The sequence below is a fragment of the Salvia hispanica genome, chromosome 4 (assembly GCF_029641045.1).
Source record: "Salvia hispanica isolate PSC_SH4W2 chromosome 4, Shi_PSC_v1, whole genome shotgun sequence".
NCBI lineage: Eukaryota > Viridiplantae > Streptophyta > Magnoliopsida > Lamiales > Lamiaceae > Salvia > Salvia hispanica.
In genome coordinates, this window is record NC_142695.1 from 3,469,238 (window position 1) to 3,481,792 (window position 12,555).

Sequence of the window (12,555 nt, forward strand, 5' to 3'; positions counted from 1 at the left end):
TCCCCGTACAATATTTACTACTCCGAACTCTCGTACTGGATCTAGTTAGCTGGAGACAGGTGACCACTAGCTGTAACGAGTTCGAGGATTTTCCAAATGTCCGTTTCTGGCTTGTCGTTTATCGGGGTTTATAGATCTTGTGGTGCTACCTGCCATGAGTTGTAGGACCTTGTAGCATTGAAGGTGGTGATGCCAGTGCAAACACATGCTCTCTTAGAATGCACATTTATTGCATCTTATTTGGATCAAGTTTTCGTGAAGAACGAATGGAGTTTGACTGCGGCCAACGGCCTCCTCGACTCCCTCCACCAGAGCCTAACCGGCCCGGCCTTAAAATTATGGTATGTGTTTTGGTTTGCACGCGAATTAGGTCTTATCTGTATGTTTAGGGCCCCCCTATCTCCTTCAGTGACGCTCGTCCAACCCAATTTAATTCAACATTTTAATAAATAAGTATTTAATTCTCTCGTAATCACGTATACAACATTCAACTTGATTTTCTATGTTCATTCATAACTCGACTTAATAAAATATTTTAAATTACTTTCTCTCTTACTTTTTTTTGGGTTTGATCACAGGCGATCTGAATCCGCTTTCGGCGGAATCGGATTAATCCTGCTCGATCGGGCTTGCATTCTCTCTCACTTTTTTCCTTGTTCTCTTAAACATAAGATTTGAATGTTAAAATTACAAAGTTTGGTCAAATTAGCAATCGTTTCACAAAATCAAGGAGCTCAAAAATTCGTAATCGTTTCACGTGATATTTAAAACCTTTGTATTCTTATATGGTATTTTGGTTTGGCCGGATTTTCATTTTAGGGAAAATTGCTGTAAATACTACTATAGTTATTTTTAGTGCTACAAATTAAAATGCGCGAGAAAAAAACAAATAATGGTAGTTTGAACTACTTTAGTGGGCGTGCATTCAAGAGTGATTCCACGTGTGTGGTGTTGCATACTATTAATATATACCCCTCCGTCCGCCATTAGAAGTCTCATTCATAAGCGATACGGGTTTTAAGAAATGTTAAGAAAAGTGGGTGGAAAAAAGTTAGAGGAATATGGGGTCCCACTTGTATATACTATTAGTTTTAAATGAAACGTGAGTGTAATGAGTTAGTGGAAGGTGGGACCCTATTACCATTTATGATAAAAGTGAATCGAGACTCCTATTCGCGGACGGACTAAAATGGAAAAACGGGACTCCTATTTGCGGACGGAGAGAGTAGTACATAAAATTTCAAAGTATAAAATAGAGTTCTAGAGAAATTATGTCAATGGATTATTATATATTAGTAGATACTAATTTATTTATACCTACAGAGTTATATAAATACTAGAGTTAATTGCATATTAAAATCTTAATCCGTTTCAGCAGTATTTTCTATTATCTCTAACATCTACATTTTTTTTTTGTTTTCTTATTAAAAATGGTCAATAATAGTTCTCCTTTTACTCTCATAATTACTTGAATCTTCAAAAATTTTAATGAAGGAAAAACATTTATCAATTAAATTGCACTTTATTATCTCATTCATCATGTGGTTATGGATCAGGTTTGGATATCAGAGGATCCATCTACATAGCATACACTTAAATGAACCACGTGGGATAATAATAATATCCAGTATCCAGTAACATGTGTATTTATTTGTGCATATTAAATAATTAAATAAAGTTAATAAAGCTGAAGAGATGAATATCACAAAATTAAATACAGATTATTAATGTGTTGACTGAGACTCATGAGTCATTAAAATCAAATCAGGGAAAATGAATTTAAACATGTGTTGTGGGCTCTCATTCATAAATATTTTTGCTTAATTTTCTAATTCAAATTAATGTTTGTGTTAATTTTCCTTTTCAATTTTTTATTCAAAAGAAGAATACATTAATTAATTAGATAAGTAGCATTAAATCTACATATAGCATTGACGAGGAGTGATCAATTGCTAACTCATCATTTAATTGCTAACTACAACTAATTTAAGACCATAGGATTTTAGAAAATGTGTGGTGTACAATTTGCCATGTGTAATTTTCATTTTTATTAATTAAATTGAAAAAGATAAAAAAAACTTCAAATTAGGGTTTTGGATGAAAATGTCAATATAGTGTTCTGAAAATATCAACGCAATACTTTGAGAATGTCAACACAATGCTTTAAGAATGTTAACTCATTGCTTATATCGACATTCTACATGTATTATGTTGACATATTTTATATAATATGTTGACATTTCTGTTTGTAAGAAAAAATTAAAAAATTTTGAATTTTTTTTCAAATTTTGACGTCGAAACATATGCATGTATGATATCGTTGGAATCCTTACGAAATTATCTTTAATTTGATATAAGTTCTATGAATTTAAAGTTTTGGGATTTCTTTTAAAAGTTAGTTATAACTAAACATGTAGTTAATTGACATTAATACCCCTATTGATATTTTTTGGAATTAATCCTATGGCCTTATCGACGTTTTTCGTTGATCGTATTGACATTTAGGGATTAATGATCTAAGCCTTTAATTTGAATATCTAATAGCTATTATTTAGTTGTAGTTAGCAATTAAGTTATGAATTAGCAATATAACACTCCCCTAGCATGGACATTATTCAAATTTTTGTATTATAACTATAATTATGGATTTATTACTATTAGTATTATTTAACAAAATATAACGTTTTCATATATCATAGTTAAGACTAAATTGGGAGTAGCACGTAGGTGATAGTATGGCTATGATATTAAGCACTAAGCCAATATAATTAGGTCTAATTATGAAAACGTGATTTATTTACATGTATAAAAAATTATTAACCTATCTGAAGGGTGGCTTATAGCTTGCTTAAAATTCTGCCCGACCAATGAGATGCTGCCCAATTTTGTTAGCAATTTGTCTAGATCATACCGAGATGCTGCCCAGTTGCCCGCTATGCTAATTTAATTTTCCTAATGTGTAATTAAATTGCAATATATCCTTAAATTTTTATGGTCCCACAAGCCTACGTAGTTCAATATTTACTTCCTATATTAGTCCTAACACAAATAATTGCTAGTGAATTACAATATTTGAAAAATATCAGTGACATAGTGGTATCTCAAAGAAAGAACAAGAAAAAAAACCATTAAATGGAGTAATCATCATTATAGACATGTATATATTTCTATAATAGCACTAGTAATTAGTGAGTATACGCATAGAGTAACTAGGAGTATAAAAATTCACTAGTGTTAATTTTATATTTTGATTTTTGACTTCATATGAGTATCTATTAGTAAAAATATCAGTACTTAAAAATAAGCTTAATGGTTCAATAAAAGTAGTTGGAACTGGTAATTCCGATTTAACCATGAATCCCCTTTAAATTTTGAATATTTAACGAAATATTCAATAGATTGGAAATTTGAATGACTTGATTTGGTGTATATTTAGTAGGATAAATTGTTAGAAAAACTATGAGACTAAATTATGGTCCGTCCAATGACTTTGAAAATTAGCTAAAAATCAAATTTTGGATTTATTTTCAATTATCTCGTTTTTTGTTGAAATTCTATCTAAGATGGTAGCTAAAAAACATATATGGACATCATCTGCTGATGAGTTAAACAAGATTGTCGATTCATAAAGAAAATTACATGTTTGAATGAAAAATATGTACAATATCATATACTATAGACGATTTCATCGTGGACTACTTAGAATAAATCCAAACATCAAAATTTTTGTTGATTTCAATGTTCCGAGAAAAACCAGGACTTAACCAAATTATGTAGTTTTAATAATCATTAGAAAAAGAAGGTGCTATATTTTGATCAATCACATCAAATTAAATTTTTGTAGTTATTGTAGATGTAAATCATGTAACATGGAGGTAATCAAATGCTAACTAATTCTCAATCCAAAACATAGAATTTCAATATTATGTTGGAAATTTCTCAACATATAGATATAACTTTATCAACATAATATGTAAATTTAAATTTCAACACAAAGATATAATTTCATCAACACAAATCTATTGAGAAAGTTTTATCTTTTTGTTGATAATTTTAATAGATAATATTGAGATAGTTCTGGGTTCTGGATTAGAAGGTTGGTTTTATTTTAACGCGACCCTAGTGTAATATATTGGAATACTAATTTGGTGTTGACTGTTTATTCAGTAATTTTCAACAGTAATTAATGTCGCTGAAATTAACCCCACTTGATTAATTAAGTTTATTTTCTAACACGCGTTTAGTAGGCTAACGACATAAATTGTTTTGTAAAAAAGCTGGCGTTTGGTAAGATTGGTGGAAACTTTAATTGTGACAAAGGTATATTTTGGACTTTTGTTTTTGTCAAATTAGCCTTGATAAATTAACAAGGACTAATAATTAACCTTGTCAATATAAGGCTTAGAGTTTCCAATAAAAGAAAATTATAGGGTTTATAGAATTTTATTATTCAAGAGATCATTGTCGTATTTTCTAGCTCGTACTAGACATACAATCACAAGTATATGGTGATTTGCAGTGTACTGTATGTCACTATTAATTTTACTATTTTAATAGAATTTGAACTAAAATAAGTCATCATGTTTCATTATATATATAGTGAATAGTATAAAGACGAAGAACCCCATGAAACTATGAAAGTACGTTGGATAAGTACTTAGCCTTGGTATATTTAATTATTGTACTATATTCTAAGTGACAACTTTAACCTAAGAAAAAAAGAAAAGTGGAAGGTGCGCAATGGCATTTCTGTTCCACTCAAATAAATATACACATACGAATTATTGTATTGAGTATAGTATTGGTCCCAAAAACATTGGAAATATGGTGTCTCGAAATCAATTGGCACTAAAAGCATTTGTTACTTTTACCATTTATATGGCAATGAATATCAACGGTTTCGCTTGGAATCGGACCGGTGGTTCCAATTTTGAAACGGAAATTGTAATAAACGGGCCAAACCGGAATTGATTTAGTGGTTCATGCGGCCTGATTACGATTTCAAAAAATTTCAAATCATGAACCAGTAGTTCCGAGTAAGTGATTTTCATCAAAAATTGATTTTTTTTATAAAGTTTCAGCTAAATTTTAAAAATAAATAAATGACTATTTTGAATCGAAATCAGACTGACGAATCTTTATTCAACATCCCGATTGCACCTTCTATAGAACCGGAACCAGAGGTTTTTCACCGAAATTCAAAACACCATTGTTTTTACTTTTAGGCCTGAAAATGCATTTTCATGCGATTTACAAAAATATATTCAAACATTATAGGAGTATATATTTTCTAAAATTGTCTTTTTTCATATTAAACAAACTTCGTTTTTGCAATTTCACAAGAGATTACTTTTGCATATTACAAAAGTTTGGTTATACTTGCCACAGTGAAAAAAAAAATTGACAGTATATTGTACTCTCTCCGTCCCACTGTAGTTGATCATTTTGAGCACTTATTTTAAAAAAATGATACTAGGGTGTCCACAATAGGGGCGGCGCCCTCCCCCCCCCCCCACCCCGGAGTCGCCTAAGCCGTGGCTCGCTATTGTGCTGGAAACTTCCGTCGGGGCTTAGCCGGGTCCGAGGCTGCGGAGAGGCCACCGCCGAGTAGACGGCGAGGACGGGGCTGAGCCGCTGAGGGAGAAAGGGGGGGGGGGGGTGCTGACCGCGGCAGGCTATTGCACGTCGCCACGAGCTGCGGCGCTCGAACACTTTTTTTTTTGGCCACCGGCTGTGGAAGGAGAAGTGTCCACCTATTATTGATACTCTTATTCTACATTATTATCTCTCTTACTTCACTCTCTTTCTATTTTAACTAATTAGTATTATTTTCTAAAATAAGTGCTAAGAATGAAACGTTGCTTCTACCACAGTGGGACCAAAGGAGTGACTAATTCTTAATAAAGTTTTAAAGCTTAATACTCCTACTACAGTATTTTAACTAAACTATTTAAACCGAACAAAGAACCAAATACAACGTGTTTTTCCGACAAAAGAAACAAATACCACGTGTTAATCCTCAAAGCATTTTTGTCAAAATTTTTATTTTCTCCACCACATATGTATGATCTCTTGGTTAATTAAACAATTTTGATTTAGGAATTCCTAATGTCAAAGCAAAACAAAACCGACCACCTTACATATCACTTTTAATAAATTATTCAATTCTCTTTTTGTCCATATTCACAATTCTCCAAATTTATATACTACTATAATTTATAATTTCATCACTAACCCTAACTCAATTTTATAAAAGATTTCAAATTACTCTCTCTTTCCACACAAAGCCTTTCGACCAACACCTAGATCAACCTTATTTCTTGACTTCTTTTTTATAGATAAAAATTAGTTGTAGCAAAATAGAGGGGTTGGGGTAGATTTGTCCATTGGATTCACGTTTGTGAGGCTAGTGGGGGATTAAATTTAAAAGTAAGAAATTATTGGCTATAATAAGTTAATAACCTAATGTAGATTATTGCTATGATGGTGTCTTAACATAACTAACGTCTGATTTCTTGCGCCACCTTAGTTATTATTTTGCTCTACCTTTTGTCTATTTCAACATAATTTCTGATTAAAATGGAGTTTATAGTTTTGAGTGGTTACCATCTATCATTATCTACCAACCATAACCATTAATATTTATAGACCCTAAAATTAATACTACTAAATAGTAAATAAATTTATAGTTTGTTGATTTTTTCCCTAAAATAGAAATTCAATAAACTCTATTTTGGCACTATAATGTAGTCTAGGAGTGGAAAATAGTTAGTATATATTGCTATATTTATGGATGAGTTTATGTTATAAATATATATTACAAAGTAAGTTTAGTGTTAAAAAATTATATTATGAGCAAAGTTCACGATTTTAGAAAAACTCAATTAGTTGTCTTTTGAAAATTATAACTCGGGTGATTTTCTAACACGTGTTAGATTAATTGTTGCAATAATAACAATAATTTTCGATTTCAAATTAACACATACAACACATTTTGACCTTAGAGTATGATATTGTTCATTAAGTGATACATGAGACGAATATAAACTACACATGTGCAAAATAAAATGAAATGAAATAAATAAAAGTTGGTGAATTCTTTAGCAATTAATCATGCAAATATTTAATCACACCATGACTGGACTAACATCATCTATCATATCAAACTAGCCTGGATATGACTTTCAAGAAATAAGTCATTTTATAGAAAGTCACACCCAATAATTGGAGTCATGTGAAATCAGAATGATACTATGAATGTAAGAGAAAGCAATATGTCTTGTAATAAGAAGTGAAGTCGTTTGTTATTATAGTACAATCTTTTACCTTCATTAAAAATCTCATTTTATTGGTTTTGAGGTATCCCTCTACAAAAGCCACATTACATATAAATAAAGGCCATTCGATAGCTATGTTAGAACAATTTTTAAACTTTTATTTAGCCTTAACCATCCAATTGAATCGTTTAACACTCATATATATAGTCTTAACAAATAATCCATGTTACTTTTATGGTATGAGGATGCCCTACTTAAGCACATATTTTTGTCTAAAATATTAATCCACCATTTCTAGAATTTATATTTACAATTTTGGGAGCTTGATCTAGACAGTAGAAAAAAATTAGTGAGCTACCATAGATCAATTTGTGCAAAACATGCTCCATCCAAACCACTCTAATTAACACTTAAGTAAAACATTTTAAGTAAAACATTTCTAATCCAGCACGAGATTTTATGTAGTTTTAGTTTGTAAGTAAAATTAAGAGAATAAAGTAACAGAGAATGTGTCATTTAGTGGGACATCCTCAAAAGGAAAATGTGTCATTTTGAGTGTGACGGAGGGAGGGGTGTATTTGATCATAGTCATTATCTCACCAGGTCGACGCGTAATCTAGTGAACGAGATATAACTGAGAATCACATTATTCTTATCACACACTCAACAATTTCTCTAAAACTCGTGACAAAAGCAAATGAGACTTCTAACAAAGAACAAAGATGTAGTAATAACTAACACACTCAATAAATTCATTAAAACTCGTATCAAAAGCAAATGAGACTTCTAACGTAGAACAACGGAGAAGTTGTAGTAATAATTAAGGACAGTGAATACAGCCGGTACCCTACACGAGATGCAGTCGAATTCATGGCCTTCTTATTCACTGGGGGCTCCATAGCTGTTGACAGGCAAAAATATGGCAATACAACAAAAGCCACAACCCTTCTTTAATGCCCCTCCAACAACCCTTTTAATCACCACTTAATATTCCCCTCCCATTCTATCACATTAAAAGAAAATAGAGGATTAAATTGGTTCAAAATAACCGGTTTAACTCCAAAACCAAAATGAGTTAATAGTTGACCAATTAAGTCTATGGAAAACCGTCACAAAAATCATAAAATTTGGTCAAACTTTTATCAATCATGTTAAAAAAAATACCAGCTAATTAATTTTGACATTTTTCTCAAATGTTGCATCGATTTGAATTTATCGAAAATTACGTATGATTCTGGAGGCTAAAATACTTTAGTATAATCTTATATTATACTACAATCGATTATTTTTGTAAATGAAATACTCCCTCTGTCCCGCTTTAGCAGTCCCATTGACTTTTCTGCCATCTTTTTGTAAAAATGATAAAAAATAGTTAAAGAGGAGAAATGGTAAATTAAGAGAGAATAATATAGAGAAGAGTTTTATTTACATTATTGTCTCTCTTACTTTGCCATTTCTCCACTTTAACTATTTTTTATCATTTTTACAAAAAGATGGCAGAAAAGTCAATGAGACTGCTAAAGCGGGACGAAGGGAGTACAAATTTGCATAAAAATCATGAAATTCGACTTCTAAATTATAGGAGTACAAAATTTTCATTTGAATATGAGACAATCAAGAAAAACATCAAAATTATGATATACTTATAATTTGCTACTCCTATTTTTTAAAGTTGCTGGCTTGATCAAAATTTAACCGAATATCATTATTTTCCTGACAATTTATCAAGAACATAGTAAATTACTAGAAACCAGACCACAAAATGGTTTCTTGATTTATAATTGACCCGAATTTAATGAATTTCACTATTTCCCCCACTATTTATCTTAGAATATAGATGAAAATTGAGAAACCACAAAATGGTTTCTTGATTTATAAATTTATAATTTTTCTTGTGTGATGAGATAGAGCGTGTTTTGTCTCGTTGTAAATAGAAAAAATGGCGTCCACAGCACATGGTAGGGGGATGAGAGAGAAAGCCATAATTGTTACACCTCCATAGTTGTGGGACTCTCTAGCAACCTATGTAGCCTGTTTTCCCATAGGGGAACACTTTCCCATTCTGCCACCTACCTCCCATATTTAACCCCCTCCTCTCCTCCTCCACCATGTTGGAGCACCTCCTCTAAATGGACGACGCCCACCCTTCCTCCACCACCACCACCTCCGCCGCCACGGCCTTCGAGTGGGAGAATCTCGCCCTCTACACCGCCACCAAGCCCCTCCACTTCTCCATGTCCCTCCCCCACCTCTACCACTGCCACGTCCCTGATCAGGACGTGGCAGCGGCAGCAGGGCAGATGCCCGAGGCTGCGGCCGTCGGCCTCAGCCTCGGCGCGTTCCCCTCCCCCTTGCCGCCCGCGGCCCCTCCCACGAAGCGGTCGCCGGCGTCCTACCACAATATGCAGAACCCCTGCTGCCAGGTCGAGGGCTGTGCCCTCGACCTGAAGCTGGCCAAGGACTACCACCGCCGCCATAGGATCTGCGAGACGCACTCCAAGAGCCCGAAGGTTGTCGTCGCCGGCATGGAGCGCCGCTTCTGCCAGCAATGCAGCAGGTACAGTCACTACTTGCCCGTCCTTCAATTTTTATTGGTAAATAAACATAAATTTTAAAGGCCTGACGCTGACTCTGTGGAAGGTTCCACGACTTGTCGGAGTTCGACGATAAGAAAAGGAGCTGCAGGCGGCGCCTCTCTGACCACAATGCCAGACGGCGCAGGGTGCAGCCTGAGTCCGTCCAGCTCAGTGCCTCGTCAGGAGTTCTCTCTCCTGCACTGTACATTGGTAAACTGTAAAAGTAAATTCATTTTTTTTTCTGATAAAATAAATTAAATGTTATGTTGAAGTAAATTCAATGTTACACAGACCAGAGACAGGAAAATGTTCTGTTGAACGGACTTCCCGTCTCTCTGTCAAACTCGTCGTGGGAAAACCCCCCACGACACTTGGATCCGGAGAGGCTTTCCGCCATCCACCACCACTCCACTCCTCGGATTCTTGATCAATGTGAGTAATCGAAAACACAAAAACAAATTAATTAGGCCTAATTTAATTTTAATGAATATGTTTATGAATTGTGTTGATATAGGTCTGCATAACAACTCTTCCATGGCTCCGGACCTGATGAGTGCTCACTCTCTTCTGTCATCCAATTCATGGAGCTTGAACGAAGGTGAATCGCCGGTGGACGCGCAACAATTGACCCTGTTCCAGGCCAACGAGGAGGTCGGGCTCGATCAGGGCTCGGCCGCCTGGCTCTTGCATATGCACAATGATGGCTCATCACATCAGCAAGAACATCATCACCTCTTCAAACCACCATACCCTTCTGGTACCTTTTATTCCACTCAAAGGAGTTTGTAATTTATGTCTTTTCTCATTTTCTTTCATCTTTTTCATTCGTTGTAGACTATGTTGTTCTGTCAATAAATTTGTCCTTGTTTTACTCTGTTTTGTTGTCACGAGTAGGAGTCAACCATTTACCTTTGATCACGATTTCAGAATTATTATCAATTTAATGCGGTAAATATGAGCTACCCAAATGTATGAACAAAGAAGTTCCACCGAAGATATGGGCCCATGGATGGTGAACCCATCCGTGGGAGTCTGGTTTGAATTTTACCATAATTTCACGTGAAAGTGTGGAATAACATATATAAGTAGAGTCTGACTTTTAATTTTACTTACTAGATTTTGGGTTAAATTTAGGCCATTTTAAAATTATATGCTTATAATTGATGGATTGGAAAGTCCTTCCTAGGATAAATTGAAAAGAGCATGTGACAGCAGTTGTAGATTGCACTAATTCACACACTGGTACTTTATTACTATAGCTGAGTGGTTATGTTTGAAGTTAGGATCCTTTGTCTCATCCTGTTGGACTGAGATCTCACTACACATGTAGCCCAATTTGGGTACATTTACCTCGTCTCTGAGTCATATTTCGTTTTACATTTAACCGTGTAGTAAAGAGTAACGTCATCAATATACACGCGTCGTACATCACTATAACAGGAACGGGTTGCGAAACGAGACAAAAATATTCACCAATTGATATCACATGCAGTTTGGGGGTGGGAACTTCATCTCTTTCATTCTAGGACCACCTGGGAAAGGGATTGTACTTGCTGATCTACCAAAAGCATTGGCTTGATGTTCTTGTCAGCAAGCAAAAATGTGTTTTTGTGAAAAGCGTGTTGCAGAAAGTGGGGAACGAGCTAGGTTCGGTGCACGGTGGTAGGTGTGACGATTGCATCAACGTCACTATTAGACTTTTACAACGATTCACATAAAATATCGAAATTCGACATATATTACTGCGAATTACTAAAAAAATTTAGCTTGAATTTGAATTCAATTGTGAGATTTTAAATGCAACCAGTATAAGTAAGTACTTAACTTTTAGTTTAATAGACAGCTATATCTTCTTGAATTATATGTGGTGGTGGTACAAAAATGTGTATTAGTACAAATCACTGATTTTTGTTATATTGAGCAAGAAAAGTATAATTACACAAAATAGTACTCCCTTCATTCTTAAAAATAGGCAATTATACAAATTTTAATATATAGTAGTTGATCAAGTAAAAGGGAGATGAGAAAAAGTAGAAAAGAGAGGATAAAAATAATGGAAATAGTGCTAGTTGATTATGGAGTCCACATTATTAGGAGTGTGTAATCGGTCAAAAACTTTCTATATTTAGACTTGGTCTAATTTTGGGGACAACCCCAAATAGAAAAACTATAGTCTATCTTTTGAGGACGAGAGTATAATGAATTGGATATATAGGATACTTATTACTACTAATTTATAAAAGTTGTGTTAATAAGAGTTTTTTGAAGTTTATAGTCCGAGTACCTTTTGAATTCGTGTCAACAGACACACGTAGAAGCGAGGAAGGACTTGAAGCAATACTTTTTGTTTGTATAGCTTTGTCGAATTTTTGTTATTTTATGTGAATCGTTGTGCTTTTAGCCCCTATTATCACAAAAGGTCCGAATTCATTATAGCACGATAAATTTATGTCATTTATTAATAAAAAAACATGAAAATCTTCTCTCGATATTATGAAAAATAATATGTAAAATATATAGCTCATATCAAAATAATTTTTGCGTCCACTCCTGATTCGCTACACAATTATGTTCTCCTTTTTTTAGAATTTTGGATTTGCCGTGAGTTTCATCCTGTTTTTTGTCCAATTTTTCCTTTTAAATTTTCTAAAGTATTTAAGTTAAAACTTATATAGGGCTAAGTTTGGTAATGGATTGGGCTC

The 12,555-nt window shown here is 33.8% G+C and overlaps 1 protein-coding gene across 1 annotated transcript; it reads left to right on the forward strand.

Annotated features, from left to right (window-relative positions):
- Window positions 1-9,209: 9,209 nt before the first annotated feature.
- Window positions 9,210-10,727, forward strand: LOC125197316 (squamosa promoter-binding-like protein 12). Its single transcript, XM_048096051.2, has 4 exons — window positions 9,210-9,834; window positions 9,918-10,063; window positions 10,145-10,285; window positions 10,368-10,727. Exons 1-4 carry the CDS (start codon window positions 9,407-9,409, stop codon window positions 10,640-10,642), a joined length of 990 nt encoding a protein of 329 aa, XP_047952008.1. The 5' UTR covers window positions 9,210-9,406; the 3' UTR covers window positions 10,643-10,727.
- The last annotated feature ends 1,828 nt before the right edge of the window (window positions 10,728-12,555 follow it).

Coding starts and splice junctions, on each gene's coding strand:
- LOC125197316 (XM_048096051.2), top strand. CDS start 9,407: ATGGACGACGCCCACCCTTCCTCCACCACCACCACCTCCGCCGCCACG. Junction 10,064..10,144: donor CTCTCCTGCACTGTACATTG/GTAAACTGTAAA, acceptor AATGTTACACAG/ACCAGAGACAGGAAAATGTT. Junction 10,286..10,367: donor TCCTCGGATTCTTGATCAAT/GTGAGTAATCGA, acceptor GTGTTGATATAG/GTCTGCATAACAACTCTTCC.